The sequence below is a fragment of the Bombina bombina genome, chromosome 9 (genome assembly GCF_027579735.1).
Source record: "Bombina bombina isolate aBomBom1 chromosome 9, aBomBom1.pri, whole genome shotgun sequence".
NCBI lineage: Eukaryota > Metazoa > Chordata > Amphibia > Anura > Bombinatoridae > Bombina > Bombina bombina.
This window is the reverse complement of record NC_069507.1, coordinates 269,823,347-269,851,118: the sequence shown is the minus strand read 5'-3', so window position 1 is coordinate 269,851,118 and position 27,772 is coordinate 269,823,347. Positions and strand designations below refer to the sequence as shown.

General features: G+C 38.3%; 1 protein-coding gene across 2 annotated transcripts in view; it reads left to right on the top strand.

Moving 5' to 3' along the window:
• Nucleotides 1-27,772, top strand: part of LOC128640312 (alpha-2-macroglobulin) — a 325,027-nt gene that overhangs the window by 206,045 nt on the left and 91,210 nt on the right. For both annotated transcript variants that reach the window (XM_053692803.1, XM_053692802.1), the window contains exons 30-35: nucleotides 3,245-3,460; nucleotides 4,486-4,610; nucleotides 5,370-5,460; nucleotides 5,549-5,617; nucleotides 6,368-6,470; nucleotides 21,488-21,532. In XM_053692803.1, coding sequence (XP_053548778.1) covers nucleotides 3,245-3,460; nucleotides 4,486-4,610; nucleotides 5,370-5,460; nucleotides 5,549-5,617; nucleotides 6,368-6,470; nucleotides 21,488-21,532 — 649 coding nt within the window. The remainder of the gene's footprint in view (nucleotides 1-3,244; nucleotides 3,461-4,485; nucleotides 4,611-5,369; nucleotides 5,461-5,548; nucleotides 5,618-6,367; nucleotides 6,471-21,487; nucleotides 21,533-27,772) is intronic.

The window sequence follows — 27,772 nt, the reverse complement described above, 5'->3', positions numbered from 1 at the left end:
CCCCAACGTCGCCGCTACCTTACCTACACTTATTAACCCCTAATCTGCCGACCGGACCTCGCCGCCACTATAATAAATGTATTAACCCCTAAAGCTAAGTCTAACCCTAACCCTAACACCCCCCTAAATTAAATATAATTTAAATCTAACGAAATAAAATTAATCTTATTAAATAAATTAATCCTATTTAAAGCTAAATACTTACCTGTAAAATAAACCCTAATATATCTACAATATAATTAATAATTACATTGTAGCTATTTTAGGATTTATATTTATTTTACAGGCAACTTTGTATTTATTTTAACCAGGTACAACAGCTATTAAATAGTTAATAACTATTTAATAGCTACGTAGTTAAAAAAAATTACAAAATTACCTGTAAAATAAATCCTAACCTAAGTTACAAATAAACCTAACACTACACTATCAATAAATAAATTAAATAAACTACCTACAATTACCTACAATTAAATCAACTAAACTAAATTACAAAAAAAACAAACACTAAATTACAAGAAACAAACAAACAAACACTAAATTACAAAAAATAAAAAAAGATTACAAGAATTTTAAACTAATTACACATACTCTAAGCCCCCTAAAAAAATAACAAAGCCCCCAAAATAAAAAAATGCCCTACCCTATTCTAAAATAAAAAGTTTACAGCTCTTTTACCTTACCAGCCCTTAAAAGGGCCTTTTGCGGGGCATGCCCCAAAGAATTCAGCTCTTTTGCCTGTAAAAAAACATACAATACCCCCCCAACATTACAACCCAACACCCACATACCCCTAATCTAACCCAAACCCCCCTTAAAAAACCTAACACTAAGCCCCTGAAGATCTCCCTACCTTATCTTCACCACACCGGGTATCACCGATCCGTCCAGAAGAGGGTCCGAAGCCTTCATCCTATCCTGCAAGAAGAGGTCCAGAAGATGCTCCGAAGTCTTTATCTTATCCGGCAAGAAGAGGAGATCCGGACCGGTAGACATCTTCATCCAAGCGGCATCTTCTATCTTCATCCATCCGACGAGGAGCGACTCCATCTTCAAGACCTGCGGCGCGGAACATCCTCTTCTCCCGACGAATAGACGATGAATGAAGGTTTCTTTAAGGGACGTAATCCAAGATGGCGTCCCTCGAATTCCGATTGGCTGATAGGATTCTATCAGCCAATCGGAATTAAGTTAGGAAAAATCTGATTGGCTGATTGAATCAGCCAATCAGATTCAAGTTCAATCTGATTGGCTGATCCAATCAGACAATCAGATTGAGCTCACATTCTATTGGCTGATCGGAACAGCCAATAGAATGCAAGCTCAACCTGTTCTAATCCCAAGGGTCATTGTTTGAAGATGTTTATGAACGTTTAAAAATTCCCTTTATAGAATCTCACAAGCCCAGAGAGCTTTATACAATCTCACAAGAACAGAGAGCTTTATAGAATCTCACAAGCCCAGAGAGCTTTATAGGATCTTACAAGCCCAGAGAGCTTTATAGAATCTCACAAGCCCAGAGAGCTTTATAGAATCCCACAAGTCCAGAGAGATTTATAGAATCTCACAAACCCAGAGAGCTTTATAGAATCTCATAAGCCCAGAGAGCTTTATAAAATCTCACAAGCCCAGAGAGCTTTATAGAATCTCACAAGCCCAGAGAACTTTATAGAATCTCACAAGCCCAGAGAGCTTTATAGAATCTCACAAGCCTAGAGAACTTTATAGAACTTCACCAGCCCAGAGTGATTGGTGATATACACTTCGCCAGCTCAAACCTTCTTTTTCTCGCTGACACTCACAGGGCTGCCCCGGTGCAATGATCGTAAAAAAGGGGCAGTCCCTGTGAGTTGCGAGATGTCTCCTATTAAAAGTATTGGAGCTTGCTGGTTAGGGAAACTTCGCTCCTTAGGCTCGCCACCTTTTAATTGGCGAGAAAAAACTGATATCTGCAGTGCGAACATCTTTATAGAATTACGCTGGGATTAGTCAGACATTGTCATATACGCCCATGGAACGCCCATGTTCAGCCCATTTTATGAAAAAACAACAATTAGGCTGTGCATTTTGTATTTATAAATTAAAATTTCTGTGTGATTTTTGCACATCCAGTGTACTACAATTACGATTTACGCTGTGCATATTTAATTTGATTTATTCCTGTGTAAATTACATACAAATTTTACTTTTTTGTTAACATACGATTTTTGGTGAAGAATTTTGTTACGATTTTTGATGCACCATAACAATACAATTTTTCCCTGCTTATTTTTGTGTGAATGGTTCAAATATTTGTTTTGTATAATGTTTAAAATACGGATTTGGTTGTGCACATTTCATATGAAAATGCAGTATACGCCCCTTAGCGAGACACCCTGTTTTCAGGGTAAAAAATGGCTTTAGATCATTCCACCAGGGAAATAAAAGGACTGGCGAGCATTCATTAATAATCTCGCCAGCCCAGAGAGCTTTCATTCATCGAGCCTAGAGAGATTTATAGAACTTCACAAGCCCAGAGAGCTTTATAGAATCTCATCAGCCCAGAGAGCTTTATAGAATCTCACCAGCCCAGAGAGCTTTATAGAATCTCACCAGCCCAGAGAGCTTTATAGAATCTCACCAGCCCAGAGAGCTTTATAGAATCTCACCAGCCCAGAGAGCTTTATAGAATCTCACCAGCCCAGAGAGCTTTATAGAATCTCACCAGCCCAGAGAGCTTTATAGAATCTCACCAGCCCAGAGAGCTTTATAGAATCTCACCAGCCCAGAGAGCTTTATAGAATCTCACAAGCCCAGAGAGCTTTATAGAATGGTACAAGCCCAGTGAACTTTAGATAATGTGCCGTGAGGTAAATCCTACTGATGTTATCTCACTGCATACCCTGATGTCAGCATGCAGAGTATAGGGGTGAGCTTATAATAAGTGGGGATCATGGGATAACTTCGCACCTTACATGGGGATAGGGTCATGTGACTGCAGGTAAAGTAACAATCAGCAGCAGACAAATTCAGATGGAGCCATCAACGTTTATAAAATGAGGTGTAAGTAACAATCTGATGACCTTGTCAGTAAACTGTTAACCCCATTAATAACCTCTCTCATTTCTTTCTTTCACTGTGACCCGCACAGAGCTTTTCCCTTTAGAGTTTTACTGTTTCTCTGTCTGTTTTTACTTCATTCTTATTTCTTCCTCATACCCCTCTTCACTTTTCTTATGTCTGTCTTTGTCTCTCTGTTCTTCAGGACACTGTAGTGGCCCTGCAAGCTCTCTCTGTGTTTGGGTCATTATCTCTCAGTCATGATGGTCCTCGCACCGTTACACTCAGCTCTGATGATTCTCCGATCGCACACCTTACCGTGGAAGACTCCAACCGACTGCTACTACAGCATGTTCACTTGCCTAAGGTCCCTGCAGAATATAAAGCCAAGATCAGTGGGCCTGGGTGCCTGTACCTGCAGGTGAGATCGGGAGGCTGGGAATGGAGAAAGTTCTTTTACTTTACCTAAATGATAACTCTGTGCACAACAGCTTAGCTCTCTGTGCACTTCCAGTCACTAGCCTCGCCATGTACACAAAGCAAGGCTATTCCAACTCCTTACTTAACATTACTTACTCACTAGCTCATGGCTATTTGCACACTCAGCCCTGTGTATGAATATCTAGGCCTCTATTTATCAAAGTCTGGCGGACCTGATCCGACAGTGCGGATCAGGTCCACCAGACCTCGCTGAATTCGAAGATAAATATGTTCTCTGTATTCAGCATTGCACCCGCAGCTCACAAGAGCTGCTGGTGCAATGCCGCCCCCTGCAGAATTGGCCGACAGCAGGGGGATGTCAATCAACTGATCATACTCGATCGGGTTGAATTGCGGGCGATGTCTGTCCGTCTGCTCAGAGCAGGCGGACAGGTTATGAAACAGCGGTCTTTAGACCGCTGCTTCATAACTGCTGTTTCTGGTGAGCCTGCAGGCTCGCCAGAAACACGGGGCCTCAAGCTCCATTCGGAGCTTGATAGATAGGTCCCCATATTTGCTCTCCTCCCCATGCACACTCAGAACCAGTGCACACACTCCCAGATCACATTCATACTCATGCCAAACCTTAGTCAATGACTCCACTCAACACCCTTAATCCTAACCTCATCCTTAAACCCAAATTGATTAAAGTACACAAAGTCATGGTTCCTGCAGACTTCACTTCTCAGGCAAGATTTTCTGTATGACTAAGCCACCCAGACTATTATATTCAAACAAATCAGAAAACTCAACCACCTACGTTTAGCTCTACTCTGTGTGAGCCCTTTACTTCTGTCCTGTCACCCCCCAAACATCTCTCACGTCATCACCCCCTCTTTTCTAGCTCAGTTCTCTTTGCCCATGCCACTGGGTCTCTTCCTTATTGGTCAGGGGGCTGAGCTAAGCCCCTTTTTCTTTCACTGTAACGTGGTTGATATTTACACATTTTTTTCTTTTGTGTTACAGACAAGTCTGAGATATAATGTTCCTCATCCAAAGGGAGATGCTGCCTTTTCTATTTCTGTAGTGACGGAGCCTGAAACCTGTGACCAGAAATCCCAAAAACTATTTACTATTGCAGTCAACGTTAGGTGAGGCGGCCTGACAGATGTGGTGTGAGCATATATAGAGCGGCATGACTAATTCCTACTTGCTGTAGGGTACTGTATTGTTATTGCTGATTGTGCCACTAAACTCTCAGCAGTTGGAGGTAGCTCACACTTATAGATACGTGTAAATCCTGTTCAATATTTGCAGCTAGAAGTAACAACAGGATAGAAAGGAAGTTGATTATTGTGAATGAACTTTAATGTAATATAAACAAAAAGTATTTAGCAATGTCAGGTGCAACTGGGTTTAGATGCAAAATGCATCACTTACACATGGAAACATCCTACTTCTTTATTTACCTGTCTTAGCAAGAAGAACAAGGACATGGAGCTAAGAAATGTATGACATGATGTTACACGTTAAGCAATGAATGCATGTACGACATGTACAATCAGTTCTGTAGACATACACAACGTCAGCCAGTCAGTAAACTGTTCAGCCATCTGTTTACCTGAGAGTAGGGGGTATCCTAGCCCATAGAAACTGAGGGCACAAAAACTTAACAACTAGGTTACTGTGTGTGAAGAGAGTTCCCGATAAAATTCATGTTGTGCTACCGGTTCCTCGCTTCCCATTCTCTCTCTGTACTCTTTCTCCTTTGCCAAATAGATGACAAAGTGATGTCCTCGTGGCCTTTGACAAAGTGACAGTCTAATCAGCCTTGTCCCTCTTTTCTATGGGGAGTAGTAGGTAAAGAAGTTCATTTATTTGTCTAATCTCTGATCACTTCCTTCTTGCAGTTATGTTGGGGAAAGAGAAAAGTCAAACATGGCTGTAATGGATATAAAGTTACCCTCTGGGTATGTTCCAGTAAAGAATTCAGTCAGACAGGTAATTCCCTCAGTCATTTGGTGCCAATACAACTACCTCGCCAGACGTTCTCCTTACATCAACCCATCCAATTTCTCTTGTCTTTCAGCTGACTTATACGGGTTTTGTCAAGAGGACGGACACGACCAACAACAAAGTCCTTTTATACTTTGATTCAGTAAGTAATTTATTTCCATTTGCATCTAGTATGGTCTGTTATCGCTAAGATATCCTTGTGCCACAAAAGCTGTTTGTTGTAAAAAAGAAGTGTTAGGATTATTTAAATAACTCATGGAAAAGATCATCTGCCCATCCCACACTGGAGCGTCAGAGGCTGTGTGACTCGGTGGCTGATGTTTAATCCTGATATGACCAGTACTGGCTATAAATAATCTATTGACTGTAAAGAGAGAGAACATTCTATGTGTACGAAAAAGCAGCAAAAGTGTATATTAAATGGTTATGGGTTAGCTAGACGTTGACTTATAGCCCCTGTGCTTTAGAGAAATAAAGCTGCCCCACCACTGATTAAGTCCATATAGGTTGAAACATACATCTAGCCTAAGCTGTACAAATACTTTGTTTAGAGATTAAGTGCTAGGTAGTTCAGGGGTTGGACTGTCTTTCTGGAATGATCAGATAAATATACTACAGGAAAACTCTCCTCTGTGAAAGGTGTAAAGGTAGGAGTGGGCTAAACAAGTTTGCACCATGGGTGGGCACATCCCATAGACAAGTTACTATGTCTTTTTCTAATTAATTTCTTCTTGTTTTGCATTAAATTATTGTTGGATTAGTTTGTGTAATTCTCACACTTACATTGCACATAGCAAGTTGCCGACTGCTACACCTCTAGGATAAGACAGATCAAGGCTTAACACCACTTGGTTTTGTGTTACTGACACGTTTCTTCTATCACCCTCCACAGCTGTCCAAGGAAGTTGTGAGTTTTAAGTTCTCGGTGGAACAAGACATTCCTGTGGGTAACCTCCAGCCGGCGACCGCTGTTGTATATGATTACTATGAGACAGGTAAGCTTCTATGCAGGGGAAGGGTATTAACAGACACATTATTGTGTAGCACAGCAATGCTCTGCAGCCCAGTGTTACACATAGGTTCTTAATATACAGTTATAAGGGCCTATTTATCATGATGCGAGCGGACATGACCCGATATTGTGGATCATGTACGCTGCACATCGATAAATGCTGACAGCATACGCTCTCTGCATTTATCATTGCACCGACAATTCTTGTGAACTGCTGGTGCAATACCACCCCCTTCAGATTCGCGGCCAATCGGCCGCTAGCAGCTGGTGTCAATCAACCCGATCGTATTGGATCGGGTTGATTTCCAGCGATCTCTGTCCGCCGCCTCAGAGCAGGCGGACAGGTTATGGAGCAGCAGTCTTTAGATCACTGCTTCATAACTTCTGTTTCCGGCGAGCCTGAAGGGTCGCCAGAAACACGGGGCATCAAGGCCCCATAGAATCAGTACAATACACAAGAGCACAGAATGCAAAGCACCAAACAATATCACCATAAACAAACAGAGTCACAGTATTTGCATAATAACTCCATAACACAAAGCACCAAACAATATCACCATAAACAAACAGAGTCACAGTATTTGCATAATAACTCCATAACACAAAGCACCAAACAATATCACCATAAACAAACAGAGTCACAGTATTTGCATAATAACTCCATAACACAAAGCACCAAACAATATCACCATAAACAAACAGAGTCACAGTATTTGCAAAATAACTACATAACACAAAGCACCAAACAATATCACCATAAACAAACAGAGTCACAGTATTTGCATAATAACTCCATAACACAAAGCACCAAACAATATCACCATAAACAGAGTCACAGTATTTGCATAATAACTCCATAACACAAAGCACCAAACAATATCACCATAAACAAACAGAGTCACAGTATTTGCATAATAACTCCATAACACAAAGCACCAAACAATATCACCATAAACAAACAGAGTCACAGTATTTGCATAATAACTCCATAACACAAAGCACCAAACAATATCACCATAAACAAACAGAGTCACAGTATTTGCATAATAACTCCATAACACAAAGCACCAAACAATATCACCATAAACAGAGTCACAGTATTTGCATAATAACTCCATAACACAAAGCACCAAACAATATCACCATAAACAGAGTCACAGTATTTGCATAATAACTCCATAACACAAAGCACCAAACAATATCACCATAAACAAACAGAGTCACAGTATTTGCATAATAACTCCATAACACAAAGCACCAAACAATATCACCATAAACAAACAGAGTCACAGTATTTGCATAATAACTCCATAACACAAAGCACCAAACAATATCACCATAAACAAACAGAGTCACAGTATTTGCATAATAACTCCATAACACAAAGCACCAAACAATATCACCATAAACAAACAGAGTCACAGTATTTGCATAATAACTACATAACACAAAGCACCAAACAATATCACCATAAACAAACAGAGTCACAGTGGCCTAGATTTAGAGTTTTGCGGCCAAAGGGGTGCGTTAGCTACGCATGCTTTTTTCTGGCCGCACCTTTTAAATACCGCTGGTATTGAGAGTTCAAAGAATGGCTGCGTTAGGCTCCAAAAAAGGAGCGTAGAGCATATTTAACGCAACTTCAACTCTCAATACCAGCGGTGCTTACGGACGCGGCCAGCTTCAAAAACGTGCTCGTGCACGATTCCCCCATAGGAAACAATGGGGCTGTTTGAGCTGAAAAAAAACCTAACACCTGCAAAAAAGCCGCGTTCAGCTCCTAACGCAGCCCCATTGTTTGCTATGGGGAAACACTTCCTACGTCTGCACCTAACACTCTAACATGTACCCCGAGTCTAAACACCCCTAACCTTACACTTATTAACCCCTATTCTGCCGCCCCCGCTATCGCTGACCCCTGCATATTATTATTAACCCCTAATCTGCCTCTCCGTAAACCGCCGCTACTTACATTATCCCTATGTACCCCTAATCTGCTGCCCCTAACACCGCCGACCCCTATATTATATTTATTAACCCCTAATCTGCCCCCCACAACGTCGCCTCCACCTGCCTACACTTATTAACCCCTAATCTGCTGAGCGGACCGCACCGCTATTATAATAAAGTTATTAACCCCTAATCCGCCTCACTCCCGCCTCAATAACCCTATAATAAATGGTATTAACCCCTAATCTGCCCTCCCTAACATCGCCGACACCTAACTTCAAACATTAACCCCTAATCTGCCGACTGGAGCTCACCGCTATTCTAATAAATGTATTAACCCCTAAAGCTAAGTCTAACCCTAACACTAACACCCCCCTAAGTTAAATATAATTTAAATCTAACGAAATAAATTAACTCTTATTAAATAAATTATTCCTATTTAAAGCTAAATACTTACCTGTAAAATAAATCCTAATATAGCTACAATATAAATTATAATTATATTATAGCTATTTTAGGATTTATATTTATTTTACAGGTAACTTTGTATTTATTTTAACCAGGTACAATAGCTATTAAATAGTTAAGAACTATTTAATAGCTAAAATAGTTAAAATAATTACAAAATTACCTGTAAAATAAATCCTAACCTAAGTTACAATTAAATCTAACACTACACTATCAATAAATAAATTAAATAAAATACCTACAATTATCTACAATTAAACCTAACACTACACTATCAATAAATAAATTAAATACAATTCCTATAAATAAATACAATTAAATAAACTAACTAAAGTACAAAAAATAAAAAAAGAACTAAGTTACAAAAAATAAAAAAATATTTACAAACATTAGAAAAAAATTACAACAATTTTAAACTAATTACACCTACTCTAAGCCCCCTAATAAAATAACAAAGACCCCCAAAATAAAAAAATGCCCTACCCTATTCTAAATTACAAAAGTTCAAAGCTCTTTTACCTTACCAGCCCTGAACAGGGCCCTTTGCGGGGCATGCCCCAAAGAATTCAGCTCTTTTGCCTGTAAAAAAAAACATACAATACCCCCCCCAACATTACAACCCACCACCCACATACCCCTAATCTAACCCAAACCCCCCTTAAATAAACTTAACACTAAGCCCCTGAAGATCTTCCTACCTTGTCTTCACCATGCCAGGTTCACCGATCGATCCAGAAGAGCCTCCGATGTCTTGATCCAAGCCCAAGCGGGGGGCTGAAGAGTGACGTCCATCCTCCGGCTGAAGTCTAGATCCAAGCGGGCAGAAGAGGACATCCGGACCGGCAAACATCTTCATCCAAGCCGCATCTTCTATGTTCTTCAATCCGATGACGACCGGCTGATCTTCAAGACCTCAATCGCGGATCCATCCTTCTTCTCCGACGACTTCCCGACGAATGACGGTTCCTTTAAGGAACGTCATCCAAGATGGCATCCCTCGAATTCCGATTGGCTGATAGGATTCTATCAGCCAATCGGAATTAAGGTAGGAAAATTCTGATTGGCTGATGGAATCAGCAAATCAGAATCAAGTTCAATCCGATTGGCTGATCCGATCAGCCAATCAGATTGAGCTTGCATTCTATTGGCTGATCGGAACAGCCAATAGAATGCGAGCTCAATCTGATTGGCTGATTGAATCAGCCAATCGGATTGAACTTGATTCTGATTGGCTGATTCCATCAGCCAATCAGAATTTTCCTACCTTAATTCCGATTGGCTGATAGAATCCTATCAGCCAATCGGAATTCGAGGGACGCCATCTTGGATGACGTCCCTTAAAGGAACCGTCATTCGTCGGGAAGTCGTCGGAGAAGAAGGATGGATCCGCGATGGAGGTCTTGAAGATCAGCCGGTCATCATCGGATTGAAGAACATAGAAGATGCGGCTTGGATGAAGATGTTTGCCGGTCCGGATGTCCTCTTCTGCCCGCTTGGATCAAGACTTCAGCCGGAGGATGGACTTCACTCTTCAGCCCCCCGCTTGGGCTTGGATCAAGACATCAGAGGCTCTTCTGGATCGATCGGTGAACCTGGCATGGTGAAGACAAGGTAGGAAGATCTTCAGGGGCTTAGTGTTAGGTTTATTTAAGGGGGGTTTGGGTTAGATTAGGGGTATGTGGGTGGTGGGTTGTAATGTTGGGGGGGGTATTGTATGTTTTTTTTTACAGGCAAAAGAGCTGAATTCTTTGGGGCATGCCCCGCAAAGGGCCCTGTTCAGGGGTGGTAAGGTAAAAGAGCTTTGAACTTTTGTAATTTAGAATAGGGTAGGGCATTTTTTTATTTTGGGGGTCTTTGTTATTTTATTAGGGGGCTTAGAGTAGGTGTAATTAGTTTAAAATTGTTGTAATTTTTTTCTAATGTTTGTAAATATTTTTTTATTTTTTGTAACTTAGTTCTTTTTTATTTTTTGTACTTTAGTTAGTTTATTTAATTGTATTTATTTGTAGGAATTGTATTTAATTTATTTATTGATAGTGTAGTGTTAGGTTTAATTGTATATAATTGTAGGTATTTTATTTAATTTATTTATTGATAGTGTAGTGTTAGGTTTAATTGTAACTTAGGTTAGGATTTATTTTACAGGTAATTTTGTAATTATTTTAACTATTTTAGCTATTAAATAGTTCTTAACTATTTAATAGCTATTGTACCTGGTTAAAATAAATACAAAGTTACCTGTAAAATAAATATTAATCCTAAAATAGCTATAATATAATTATAATTTATATTGTAGCTATATTAGGATTTATTTTACAGGTAAGTATTTAGCTTTAAATAGGAATCATTTATTTAATAAGAGTTAATTTATTTAGTTAGATTTAAATTATATTTAACTTAGGGGGGTGTTAGTGTTAGGGTTAGACTTAGCTTTAGGGGTTAATACATTTATTAGAATAGCAGTGAGCTCCATCCGGCAGATTAGGGGTTAATGTTTGGAGTTAGGTGTCGGCGATGTTAGGGAGGGCAGATTAGGGGTTAATACTATTTATTATAGGGTTATTGAGGCGGGAGTGAGGCGGATTAGGGGTTAATAACTTTATTATAGTAGCGGTGCGGTCTGCTCGGCAGATTAGGGGTTAATAAGTGTAGGCAGGTGGAGGCGACATTGAGGGGGGCAGATTAGGGGTTAATAAATATAATATAGGGGTCGGCGGTGTTAGGGGCAGCAGATTAGGGGTACATAAGGATAACGTAGGTAGCGGCGCTTTGCGGTCGGCAGATTAGGGGTTAATTATTGTAGGTAGCTGGCGGCGACGTTGTGGGGGGCAGGTTAGGGGTTAATAAATATAATATAGGGGTCAGCGGTGTTAGGGGCAGCAGATTAGGGGTACATAAGTATAACGTAGGTGGCGGTCGGCAGATTAGGGGTTAAAAAAATGTAATAGAGTGGCGGCGATGTGGGGGGGCCTCGGTTTAGGGGTACATAGGTAGTTTATGGGTGTTAGTGTACTTTAGAGCACAGTAGTTAAGAGCTTTATAAACCGGCGTTAGCCCAGAAAGCTCTTAACTACTGACTTTTTCCTGCGGCTGGAGTTTTGTCGTTAGATTTCTAACGCTCACTTCAGCCACGACTCTAAATACCGGAGTTAGAAAGATCCCATTGAAAAGATAGGATACGCAATTGACATAAGGGGATCTGCGGTATGGAAAAGTCGCGGCTGGAAAGTGAGCGTTAGACCCTTTCCTGACTGACTCCAAATACCAGAGGGCGGTAAAAACCAGCGTTAGGAGCCTCTAACGCTGGTTTTGACGGCTACCGCCAAACTCTAAATCTAGGCCAGTATTTGCATAATAACTCCATAACACAAAGCACCAAACAATATCACCATAAACAAACAGAGTCACAGTATTTGCATAATAACTCCATAACACAAAGCACCAAACAATATCACCATAAACAGATTCACAGTATTTGCATAATAACTACATAACACAAAGCACCAAACAATATCACCATAAACAGATTCACAGTATTTGCATAATAACTCCATAACACAAAGCACCAAACATATCACCATAAACATACAGAGTCACAGTATTTGCATAATAACTCCATAACACAAAGCACCAAACAATATCACCATAAACAAACAGAGTCACAGTATTTGCATAATAACTCCATAACACAAAGCACCAAACAATATCACCATAAACAGAGTCACAGTATTTGCATAATAACTCCATAACACAAAGCACCAAACATATCACCATAAACATACAGAGTCACAGTATTTGCATAATAACTCCATAACACAAAGCACCAAACAATATCACCATAAACAAACAGAGTCACAGTATTTGCATAATAACTACATAACACAAAGCACCCAACAATATCACCAAAAACAAACAGAGTCACAGTATTTGCATAATAACTCCATAACACAAAGCACCAAACAATATCACCATAAACAGAGTCACAGTATTTGCATAATAACTCCATAACACAAAGCACCAAACAATATCACCAAAAACAAACAGAGTCACAGTATTTGCATAATAACTCCATAACACAAAGCACCAAACAATATCACCATAAACAGAGTCACAGTATTTGCATAATAACTCAATAACACAAAGCACCAAACAATATCACCATAAACAAACAGAGTCACAGTATTTGCATAATAACTCCATAACACAAAGCACCAAACAATATCACCAAAAACAAACAGAGTCACAGTATTTGCATAATAACTCCATAACACAAAGCACCAAACAATATCACCATAAACAGAGTCACAGTATTTGCATAATAACTCAATAACACAAAGCACCAAACAATATCACCATAAACAAACAGAGTCACAGTATTTGCATAATAACTCCATAACACAAAGCACCAAACAATATCACCAAAAACAAACAGAGTCACAGTATTTGCATAATAACTCCATAACACAAAGCACCAAACAATATCACCATAAACAGAGTCACAGTATTTGCATAATAACTCCATAACACAAAGCACCAAACAATATCACCATAATCAAACAGAGTCACAGTATTTGCATAATAACTCCATAACACAAAGCACCAAACAATATCACCATAAACAAACAGAGTCACAGTATTTGCATAATAACTCAATAACACAAAGCACCAAACAATATCACCATAAACAAACAGAGTCACAGTATTTGCATAATAACTCCATAACACAAAGCACCAAACAATATCACCATAAACAAACAGAGTCACAGTATTTGCATAATAACTCCATAACACAAAGCACCAAACAATATCACCATAAACAGAGTCACAGTATTTGCATAATAACTCCATAACACAAAGCACCAAACAATATCACCATAATCAAACAGAGTCACAGTATTTGCATAATAACTCCATAACACAAAGCACCAAACAATATCACCATAAACAGAGTCACAGTATTTGCATAATAACTACATAACACAAAGCACCAAACAATATCACCATAAACAAACAGAGTCACAGTATTTGCATAATAACTCCATAACACAAAGCACCAAACAATATCACCATAAACAAACAGAGTCACAGTATTTGCATAATAACTCCATAACACAAAGCACCAAACAATATCACCATAAACAGATTCACAGTATTTGCATAATAACTCCATAACACAAAGCACCAAACACTATCACCTGTTCACCTAATATTCAGGAATCTAATAGAACGAAACGTAACACACTGGAACAGAAGATACAGGGAAAAGGTGTAAATGAAGCAAGTAGGAATGTAATACACAGTAATGTAACACAATACATATTCACTTCTAATGAAGAATGAGAATACATTCCCTAATAATGCACTTACAAAAATAAATTAACTCATAGCAAGTGAAAACACAAATATACTCTTCTCCATCAGAAATAGCTTTATATGAATTTAAAGAGACATTAAACACTAAATACATCTCATGCACCTCCTGCTAATCATGGTGCTGACATATTAGTACCTAGGTTACAATACAGGTATGGGATAGAGTCACTGTACATTATACACTAAATACATCTCATGCACCTCCTGCTTATCATGGTGCTGACATATTGGTACCTAGGTTACACTGCAGGTATGTGATAGAGAGTTACTGCACATTATACACTAAATACATCTCATGCACCTCCTGCTAATCATGGTGCAGACATATTGGTACATAGCTTACACTGCAGGTATGTGATAGAGAGTTACTGCACATTATACACTAAATACATCTCATGCATCTCCTGCTAATCATGGTGCTGACATATTAGTACCTAGGTTACAATACAGGTATGTGAGGAAGAGTTACTGCACATTATACACTAAATACATCTCATGCACCTCCTGCTTATCATGGTGCTGACATATTGGTACCTAGGTTACACTGCAGGTATGTGAGGAAGAGTTACTGCACATTATACACTAAATACATCTCATGCACCTCCTGCTAATCATGGTGCTGACATATTAGTACCTAGGTTACACTGCAGGTATGTGAAGGAAAGTTACTGCACATTATACACTAAATACATCTCATGCACCTCCTGCTAATCATGGTGCTGACATATTAGTACCTAGGTTACAATACAGGTATGGGATAGAGTCACTGTACATTATACACTAAATACATCTCATGCACCTCCTGCTTATCATGGTGCTGACATATTGGTACCTAGGTTACACTGCAGGTATGTGATAGAGAGTTACTGCACATTATACACTAAATACATCTCATGCACCTCCTGCTAATCATGGTGCTGACATATTAGTACCTAGGTTACAATACAGGTATGGGATAGAGTCACTGTACATTATACACTAAATACATCTCATGCACCTCCTGCTAATCATGGTGCTGACATATTGGTACCTAGGTTACACTGCAGGTATGTGATAGAGAGCTACTGCACATTATACACTAAATACATCTCATGCACCTCCTGCTAATTACAGTGCTGACATATTGGTACCTAGGTTACACTGCAGGTATGTGATAGAGAGTTACTGCACATTATACACTAAATACATCTCATGCACCTCCTGCTAATCATGGTGCTGACATATTGGTACCTAGGTTACACTGCAGGTATGTGATAGAGAGTTACTGAACATTATACACTAAATATATCTCATGTACCTCCTGCTAATCATGGTGCTGACATATTGGTACCTAGGTTACACTGCAGGTATGTGATAGTTACTGCACATCATACATTAAATACATCTCATGCACCTCCTGCTAATCATGGTGCTGACATATTGTTACCTAGGTTACACTGCAGGTATGTGATAGTTACTGCACATCATACATTAAATACATCTCATGCACCTCCTGCTAATCATGGTGCTGACATATTGGTACATAGGTTACACTGCAGGTATGTGATAGTAAGTTACTGCACATTATACACTAAATACATCTCATGCACCTCCTGCTAATCATGGTGCTGACATATTGGTACCTAGGTTACACTGCAGGTATGTGAGAGTTACTGCACATTATACACTAAATACATCTCATGCACCTCCTGCTAATCATGGTGCTGACATATTAGTACCTAGGTTACAATACAGGTATGTGATAGAGAGTTACTGCACATTATACACTAAATACATCTCATGCACCTCATGCTAATCATGGTGCTGACATATTAGTACCTAGGTTACAATACAGGTATGGGATAGAGTCACTGTACATTATACACTAAATACATCTCATGCACCTCCTGCTAATCATGGTGCTGACATATTGGTACCTAGGTTATACTGCAGGTATGTGATAGAGAGTTACTGCACATTATACACTAAATACATCTCATGCACCTCCTGCTAATCATGGTGCTGACATATTGTTACCTAGGTTACACTGCAGGTATGTGATAGAGAGTTACTGCACTTTATACACTAAATACATCTCATGCACATCCTGCTAATCATGGTGCTGACATATTGGTACCTAGGTTACACTGCAGGTATGTGATAGAGAGTTACTGCACATTACACACTAAATACATCTCATGCACCTCCTGCTAATCATGGTGCTGACATATTGGTACCTAGGTTACACTGCAGGTATGTGATAGAGAGTTACTGCACATTATACACTAAATATATCTCATGCACCTCCTGCTAATCATGGTGCTGACATATTGGTACATAGGTTACACTGCAGGTATGTGATAGTAAGTTACTGCACATTATACACTACATACATCTCATGCACCTCCTGCTAATCATGGTGCTGACATATTGGTACCTAGGTTACACTGCAGGTATGTGAGAGTTACTGCACATTATACACTAAATACATCTCATGCACCTCCTGCTAATCATGGTGCTGACATATTGGTACCTAAGTTACACTGCAGATATGTTATAATTACTGCACATTATACACTAAATACATGTCATGCACCTCCTGCTAATCATGGTGCTAACATATTGGTACCTAGGTTACACTGCAGGTATGTGATAGAGAGTTACTGCACATTATACACTAAATACATGTCATGCACCTCCTGCTAATCATGGTGCTGACATATTGGTACCTAAGTTACACTGCAGGTATGTGATAGAGAGTTACTGCACATTATACACTAAATACATGTCATGCACCTCCTGCTAATCATGGTGCTAACATATTGGTACCTAGGTTACACAGCAGGTATGTGATAGAGAGTTACTGCACATTATACACTAAATACATGTCATGCACCTCCTGCTAATCATGGTGCTGACATATTCGTACCTAAGTTACACTGCAGGTATGTGATAGAGAGTTACTGCACATTATACACTAAATACATGTCATGCACCTCCTGCTAATCATGGTGCTGATATATTGGTACCTAGGTTACACAGCTGGTATGTGATAGAGAGTTACTGCACATTATACACTAAATACATCTCATGCACATCCTGCTAATCATGGTGCTGACATATTGGTACCTAGGTTACACTGCAGGTATGTGAAGGAGAGTTACTGCACATTATACACTAAATACATAGCATGCACCTCCTGCTAATCATGGTGCTGACATATTGGTACCTAGGTTACACAGCTGGTATGTGAGGGAGAGTTACTGCACATTATACACTAAATACATCTCATGCACCTCCTGCTAATCATGGTGCTGACATATTGGTACCTAAGTTACACTGCAGATATGTTATAATTACTGCACATTATACACTAAATACATCTCATGCACCTCCTGCTAATCATGGTGCTAACATATTGGTACCTAGGTTATACTGCAGGTATGTGATAATTACTGCACATTATACACTAAATACATCTCATGCACCTCCTGCTTATCACGGTGCTGACATATTGGTACCTAGGTTACACTGCAGGTATGTGATAGAGAATTACTGCATATTATACACTAAATACATCTCATGCACCTCCTGCTTATCATGGTGCTGACATACTGGTACATAGGTTATACTGCACTCACTCAAATAGCACAGCACTACTGTCAGGTGCACGCCAACACAAGGGTGCTCTAACCCCTTATCAATTAAAAATCCACAGACGGCAGCTCCTTATAGCAGATAAAAAAATCTTTATTCCATCACACCCGGGTTAGAAAGAGTTTCGGGCAAAAAACCCTTAATCATACATAGCTAAAGATAAATGGTGTGTCCTTATATAGGCCCGCCTACACTCAGGTGTTCAATCAACACCCTATTACAGCACCACCTAGTGGTTATCTCATATTGCAAAAACGCAATTCACAAAATATACAATTGAATTATAAACAGTGAAGGTAGGATATTAGAAACAAATATACAAATATTATAGCATATATATATATACAGGTATGAGCTACCAATTTCGTGGGGAATTTTATAAGCAAACATAATTCCAGAGAAATAGTTACAGGAACAGGGTAAAATCCAATTCTTTATTAAGACCCTAGGGTTACATTGCATTTAATTTGTATATCCAAAATGCCTCTTTATTTTTAAGAAGTAACTCTCTATCACCAGCAATGCTTGTGCAATGACAAATGGCGGCATTTATCAATGTTAGGCGGACATGGTTTGCTACAGTGAATCATGTCCACCTGCCATTTGATAAATCGGCCCCTAAGGGTCTAATAAAGGTTTACAGTGTCTCAGTGCCAGTTGAACTAATACAGTGTCTCAGTGCCAGTTGAACTAATACAGTGTCTCAGTGCCAGTTGAACTAATACAGTGTCTCAGTTCCAAATTGAACTAATACACTGTCTCAGTGCCAGTTGAACTAATACAGTGTCTCAGTGCCAATTGAACTAATACAGTGTCTCAGTGCCAATTGAACTAATACAGTGTCTCAGTGCCAATTGAACTAATACAGTGTCTCAGTGCCAATTGAACTAATACAGTGTCTCAGTGCCAATTGAACTAATACAGTGTCTCAGTGCCAGTTGAACTAATACAGTGTCTCAGTGCCAATTGAACTAATACAGTGTCTCAGTGCCAATTGAACTAATACAGTCTCTCAGTGCCAATTGAACTAATACAGTGTCTCAGTGCCAATTGAACTAATACAGTGTCTCAGTGCCAGTTGAACTAATACAGTGTCTCATTGCCAATTGAACTAATACAGTGTCTCAGTGCCAATTGAACTAATACAGTGTCTCAGTGCCAATTGAACTAATACAGTCTCTCAGTGCCAATTGAACTAATACAGTGTCTCAGTGCCAATTGAACTAATACAGTGTCTCAGTGCCAATTGAACTAATACAGTCTCTCAGTGCCAATTGAACTAATACAGTGAGGTAAGACTGTATCCATTTGGTCCGTGCATTTGGTCCGTGCATCTTTAAGGACACGCACTATACTTTGGATTACAACTATATATTACCTATACATGCAAAGTGATGAACATTTGCCTATTTTTGTATACTGGTGCACCAGTCCCCTGCACGGCCAATCTGACATTTTTATGCATCTTCTATATCCCTGTATGTATGTGATTGTATGTTTGGATGTATGCACTTATTTAGTGTAACTTTATTAAATCTATTTGTATTTCAAGAATTCGCCCTAGTCTCTTATTTATTTTATACAGTTGTGCTTTCTTTTGCCTAGACTTTTAGTTACCTGTATTTTAGGTTTCTACTCTCTTTTTTACGTTGTTAGATATGAACTAATACAGTGTCTAGGTGCCAATTGAACTAATACAGTGTCTCAGTGCCAGTTGAACTAATACAGTGTCTCAGTGCCAATTGAACTAATACAGTGTCTCAGTGCCAATTGAACTAATACAGTGTCTCAGTGCCAGTTGAACTAATACAGTGTCTCAGTGCCAATTGAACTAATACAGTGTCTCAGTGCCAGTTGAACTAATACAGTGTCTCAGTGCCAATTGAACTAATACAGTGTCTCAGTGCCAATTGAACTAATACAGTGTCTCAGTGCCAGTTGAACTAATACAGTGTCTCAGTGCCAGTTGAACTAATAAAGTGTCTCTGTGCCAATTGAACTAATAGAGTGTCTCAGTGCCAATTGAACTAATACAGTGTCTCAGTGCCAATTGAACTAATACAGTGTCTCAGTGTCAATTGAACTACTACAGTGTCTCAGTGCCAATTGAACTAATACAGTGTCTCAGTGCCAGTTGAACTAATACAGTGTCACAGTGCCAATTGAACTAATACAGTGTCTCAGTGCCAATTAAACTAATACAATGTCTCAGTGCCAATTGAACTAATACAGTGTCTCAGTGCCAATTGAACTAATACAGTGTCTCATTGCCAGTTGAACTAATACAGTGTCTCAGTGCCAATTGAACTAATACAGTGTCTCAGTGCCAATTGAACTAATACAGTATCTCAGTGCCAAATTAACTAATACAGTGTCTCAGTGCCAGTTGAACTAATACAGTGTCTCAGTGCCAATTGAACTAATACAGTGTCTCAGTGCCAATTGAACTAATACAGTGTCTCAGTGCCAACTGAACTAATACAGTGTCTCAGTGCCAATTGAACTAATACAGTGTCTCAGTGCCAATTGAACTAATACAGTGTCTCAGTGCCATTTGAACTAATACAGTGTCTCAGTGCCAATTGAACTAATACAGTGTCTCAGTGCCAATTGAACTAATACAGTGTCTCAGTGACAGTTGAACTAATACAGTGTCTCAGTGCCAGTTGAACTAATACAGTGTCTCAGTGCCAGTTGAACTAATACAGTGTCTCAGTGCCAATTGAACTAATACAGTGTCTCAGTGCCAATTGAACTAATACAGTGTCTCAGTGACAGTTGAACTAATACAGTGTCTCAGTGCCAGTTGAACTAATACAGTGTCTCAGTGCCAGTTGAACTAATACAGTGTCTCAGTGCCAATTGAACTAATACAGTGTCTCAGTGCCAATTGAACTAATACAGTGTCTCAGTGCCAGTTGAACAAATACAGTGTCTCAGTGACAGTTGAACTAATACAGTGTCTCAGTGCCAGTTGAACTAATACAGTGTCTCAGTGCCAATTGAACTAATACAGTGTCTCAGTGCCAATTGAACTAATACAGTGTCTCAGTGCCAGTTGAACAAATACAGTGTCTCAGTGCCAGTTGAACTAATACAGTGTCTCAGTGCCAATTGAACTAATACAGTGTCTCAGTGCCAATTGAACTAATACAGTGTCTCAGTGCCAATTGAACTAATACAGTGTCTCAGTGCCAGTTGAACTAATACAGTGTCTCAGTGCCAATTGAACTAATACAGTATCTCAGTGCCAAATTAACTAATACAGTGTCTCAGTGCCAGTTGAACTAATACAGTGTCTCAGTGCCAATTGAACTAATACAGTGCCTCAGTGCCAATTGAACTAATACAGTGTCTCAGTGCCAGTTGAACAAATACAGTGTCTCAGTGCCAGTTGAACTAATACAGTGTCTCAGTGCCAATTGAACTAATACAGTGTCTCAGTGCCAATTGAACTAATACATTACTTTTTATGTCAGACTTATTGTTACTGTGATGAGAAAAACCTTAACTTATTAATGAGATAAGTGCATTAAACTGGGGATAAGACCTTCTCTCACTTTACTGTTCCAGATGAGGTCGGCATCACCAAGTACAGTGCTCCCTGCGGATCAAAAGGTGCAGTATAACGTACAGCCCCTGGTATTGGCCCCCAGTACTGGCCCCTGGTACTGGCGTGCTAAATGTATCATATTGTAGTGCTTTATTGATGTTATTTTAATCTGTGTATTATTGTGCCAATGTAGTGATGTCAGAATATAATCTAATACAAACTAGTTCCCTTTTTTCATTTATTTGAGTCTCAGGGGAAGATTATTTTTATTTAACATATATTTATTAACTATCCAATATTTGTGAGAATGAGGTGACATTAAAATCGTTATAGTTTCACTGGTAAATAAGCTTCGTTTTAACAATAATATCTTTTTTTTAATTCTTATTATTATGGGATTGAAAACTGAATCCCAAGTCTCACAACAGAAGTTTAAAGGGACACTGAACCCAAATATTTTCTTTCGTGATTCAGATAGAGCAGCAATTTTAAACAAATTTCTAATTTACTCCTATTATCAAATTTTCTTTGTTCTCTTGCTATCTTTATTTGAAAAAGAAGGCATCTAAGATAAGGAGCCAGGCAATTTTTGGTTCAGCCCCTAGACAGCACTTGCTTATTGGTGGGTGAATTTATCCACCAATCAGCAAGAACAACCCAGGTTGTTCACCAAAAATGTGCCGGCTTCTAAACTTACATTCTTTCTTTTCAAATAAAGATACCAAGAGAACGAAGAAAATTGTATAATAGTAGTAAATTAGAAAGTTGCTTAAAATGTCATGCTCTATCTGAATCACAAAAGAAAAAAAAATTGGGTTCAGTGTCCCTTTAAGTATAGTGTAATTAGATGATTTTATATTTGAGTTATTTCCTATTTAATATAATCTCATTATAGAGTTGTAGAAAGTACAGTCCTTCTCTATATAGAAACAAGCTGGGTACATATTGTTACATTTAGTTTTTGCAAGGTTAACTATTTCAATAACAGTTGAGATTTTTTAATGTGACATAACCATGATACATATAACAAATGCTATCTTGTTGCAGATTATAGAGCCTGGGTGATTTTGCAATCATTTAGAGTTTTACTAAGTCATATACAGGTAGATTACAAGTTATTTGTGCTATAGGGAATTTAACAAATGCAACAAAAGTTGCGTTATTTAACCCTCTATAGCGGTGCTATTACAAGCCGGCTTGTGCGTGCGATAGGGTGGTTTTAAGCTCCATACTGCACACAATTCAAGCGCTGTTTTGACATGCTCGTGCACGCTTTCCCCATAGACATCAATAGGGAGAAGGTGTCAGAAAAAAAACCTAACACCTGAAGCGGGGAATGAAAAGCTCCGTAACGCATCCCCATTGATGTCTATGGGGAAAAAAAAAGATATGTTTAAACCTAACACCCTAACATAAACTCCACGTCTAAACACCCCTAAACTGCTGCCCCCGACATCGTCGAGACCTACATAATGTTATTAACCCCTAATCTGCCACCCCCGATATCGACGCCACCTTCATAATGTTATTAACCCCTAATCTGCCGCTCCTGATTTTGCCGCCACTATACTAAAGTTATTAACCCCTATTCCCCTGCACCCCAACATTGCCCACGCTATAATAAAGATATTAACCCCTATTCCGCCGCTCCCTGACATCGCCGCCACTAAATAAAGTTATTAACCCCTAAACCTCTGGCCTCCCACATCACTACCACTAAATAAACCTATTAACCCCTAAACCGCCAGCCGCCCACATTGCAGCAACCTAAATTAAACTATTAACCCCTAACCCTAACACCCCCTAACTTTAACATAATTTAAATAGAGCTAAATTAAAGTTACAATTATTAACTAAATAATACCTATTAACCCCCTAAACCGCCAGCCCCCCACATCACAACAACCTAAATTAAACTATATTAACCCTAACCCTAATCTTGACCCTAACCTGAACACCCCATAACTTTAACATAATGAAATTAGATCTAAATTAAATTTACAATTATTAACTAAATAATACCTAGTTAAAACTAAATACTTACCTGTGAAATAAAACCTAAGCTGCTTTACACTAAAATCTAACATTACAAATATAAAAAACTACCATTACAAAAAATAACAAACTAACGGCTAGATTTAGAGTTTGGCGTTAGCCGTCAAAACTAGCGTTAGGGGCTCCTAACGCTGGTTTTGGGCTACCGCTGGTATTTAGAGTCAGTCAGGAAAGGGTCTAACGCTCACTTTTCAGCCGCGACTTTTCCATACCGCAGATCCCCTTACGTCAATTGCGTATCCTATCTTTTCAATGGGATCTTTCTAACACCGGTATTTAGAGTCGTGGCTGAAGTGAGCGTTAGAAATCTAACGACAAAACTCCAGCCGCAGCAAAAAGCCAGGAGTTAAGAGCTTTCTGGGCTAACGCCGGTTCATAAAGCTCTTAACTACTGTGCTCTAAAGTACACTAACACCCATAAACTACCTATGTACCCCTAAACTGAGGTCCCCTCACATCGCCGCCACTCTATTAAAATTTATTAACGAACAGATTTTGAACCTTTATTTTATAAGCTTAAATTATCTGCCTAAGTGTTTTGTTGTCTTATCTTTAATTTTTGCTTAAAGTAATGCAATTGTAAGGGTTATACCTGAACACTTAAGGAGCAGTGCATAAGCATATGAAATACTTGATTGGCAGGAGTGGACTATACAGGGTCAGTGAACCTGTTAGTCCTAAAGAGATGCTTTTATTGCACTGTAAAGATGGATTATAGAAATTAATTTGGTGGATTACTGGAACTTGCAATTGAAAAAGAATTTGTGTCTCCAAACTTAAAATATAACCTTTATTAATTTTATTTATAAAAAAGACAGCATAAATTGTGTGTGTATGCTACCCTGGAGAGAGTTAAAAACACACTCTCTGTTACAATCAATGTGACACAACAATTAAAATCAAGATTTTAACCTCCATTCACACCCAAAATCACTTCAATAGTTTCACTTAATAAACTGGTATTACACATTCCTCCACTGTGTAGCATTACAATCTGACTTCTTAGCAATTAATTTCTTCTAAGTTAAAACTTAACACTTTATAATACCACACTCAAACACTGAGTTATCACATAGTAATGAAACACTATTCAATAGTTGGTTTTATTTCTAGCCAACTGCTCATTACGTGAAAATAAAAAGAATCCCCACCTCAGTTGGATCTGAGATTCTTTTCACTAGATTTACTTAATATCCTTAGACGTTTTATTTTAATTTTAATTTTATATACAGCACTAGTCACGTTTTAGTTTTAACACCTGTTTTTTGTTCATTTTTATTTTTATTTTTACCCCTAGCATCACCTTTCACTTGCATATTACCTAAGTACTTAACATAAGTACTGTAAACATTACAAATCTTGATAAGTATTTATAAACTCATACATCAATGGTGTCACATCTAAATGAACAGTTTCGCTCTTTCCCTATAAGAAACTACAAGTACATATACCTGAGAAAAAAGACAAATTAAAACCAGGACGAAGCGAACAAGGCAGTGTTACACACTGTTGTAATCATTTTCCAGAATAATTTCCTTTGTTATTCAGTAACCATGACGGTCACACATCGTCTCCATAGCAACCTCCGTGACAGAACTCACTCTGAGATTGACACGAGCTCCACCAATAGCAACAGTAGTCCCTGACCAATCAAACCTCTGAGATGGGACATTAGAATACTATATACTTCCGGAAGTATGCCGGCCCGGGTAACCCCTCTGAGGATGCGTTAGTGAAACGCTGCGTCAGGAGTCCTCGCTATTTTTTAACTGCCTCTCTTGTTGTAATAATAAGTAGAAATATCTTAGCTTAAAAAAACTTTTCTTAGCTAATTTGTACTTGGTAACCTGTGGCTTTTCACAGGCTTAAGCAGAAGCTATTACTATTTATCCTAGCGTAAAAAAATGGTTAACCGCTGCACTTGCATAATATAACACGACAACGTGTGGGTAATATAAATCTTGGGGACAAAGTTTTAAGACAATATTGTCTCAACAATATTGCACATTACCATAGAAGTAGTAAAGCTTACAGGTGGCATTACTAAGATAATAAAACATTAGACACATAGTGTCAAACTATTACAAGCAGCAACTTAGTAACGCTGTAATACTACTGAAGTAAAAACAGAGTGGCAGAAAAAATAAGTTTGCTTTTCACAGGCTCAAGCTATTACTATTTATCCTAGCGTAAAAAAATGGTTAACCGCTGCACTTGCATAATATAACACGGTAACGTGTGGGTAATATAAATCTTGGGGATAAGGTCTCAAGACAACACTGTCTCAACAACATCGTACATTATCATATAAGCAGCAAAGCTCACAGGTAGCATTACTAAGATAATTAAACATTGGACACATAGTGTCAAACTATCACAAATTGTAACTTAGTAACGCTGTAAAACTACTGGAGTAAAAACAGTGTGACAGAAAAAATAAGTCTGTATGTGATTTAAGCACAATAATGAAGTTTTAGTCTGAATATTCACTTTAAATATAGCTCCAGACCGGTTGGGAATTCCCAGGATCTATTAAGATGCTATAACGATAATTATTTTGACACCATAAGGTGAAGCACCACAGGGCTCAGACTGCCTTAAATTACCACTAGCTTAAATCTGAGTTTATCCCTTTATGCAGCTGTATGTGCACAATCATACTGAACTTAATCAATATCAGTCAGAGTAGCTAAACTAACTCAATAATCTAGTATCAGTCATACAATATAGAGACTGACATATAGGTAATCCTCCAGACCTATAGTTACCACTGATATTTTATTGCAAGTGTATACATTAGTATTGGCTTACTGTATACTGGTTATATAGCTGGACACTGATGTCCATAATGCCTTAAAAACTTATTTATCTACCAAGACCATTAAGTTTAAGTATAATAGGTATACCATATATTAATACCCACTCGGGAAATATCTGAAGGACCGGCCAGATATTAGGCCACATAGTCCTTAGATAGATAAATATACAGATACACCTAGAATACAATCTTGGTCTTACAACTGGGTTACCAAGTACTGTATATCAGTGATATTATATAAGCTAAGTATCATATAATCAACAGAGAGTGTGTTTTTAACTCTCTCCAGGGTAGCATACACACACAATTTATGCTGTCTTTTTTATAAATAAAATTAATAAAGGTTATATTTTAAGTTTGAAGACACAAATTCTTTTTCAATTGCAAGTTCCAGTAATCCACCAAATTAATTTCTATAATCCATCTTTACAGTGCAATAAAAGCATCTCTTTAGGACTAACAGGTTCACTGACCCTGTATAGTCCACTCCTGCCAATAAAATTTATTAACCCCTAATCTGCCGACCGCACACCGCCGCCACCTACGTGTACCCCTAATCTGCTGCCCCTAACACCGCCGGCCCCTATATTATATTTATTAACCCCTAATCTGCCACCCCAAACATTGCGGCCACCAACCTACACTTATTAACCCCTAATCTGCCGACCGGACCTCACCGCTACTATAATAAAGTTATTAACCCCTAATCCGCCTCACTCCCACCTCAAAAACCCTATAATAAATAGTATTAGCCCCTAATCTGCCCTCCCTAACATCACCGACACCTAACTTTAAGTATTAACCCCTAATCTGCCGACCGGACCTCGCCAAACACTATAATAAATGTATTAACCCCTAAAGCTAAGTCTAACCCTAACACCCCCCTAAGTTAAATATAATTTAAATCTAACGAAATAAATTAACTCTTATTAAATAAATTATTCCTATTTAAAGCTAAATACTTACCTGTAAAATAAATCCTAATATAGCTACAATATAAATTATAATTATATTGTAGCTATTTTAGGATTAATATTTATTTTACAGGCAACTTTGTATTTATTTTAACCAGGTACAATAGCTATTAAATAGTTAATAACTATTTAATAGTTACCTAGTTAAAATAATTACAAAATTACCTGTAAAATAAATCCTAACCTAAGTTACAATTAAACCTAACACTACACTATCAATACATTAATTAAATAAAATACCTATAATTATCTACAATTAAACCTAAAACTACACTATCAATAAATTAATTAAATAAAATACCTACAAATAAATACAATTAAATAAACTAACTAAAGTACAAAAAATAAAAAAATATTTACAAACATTATAAAAATATTACAACAATTTTAAGCTAATTACACCTACTCTAAGCCCCCTAATAAAATAACAAAGCCCCCCAAAATAAAAAAATGCCCTA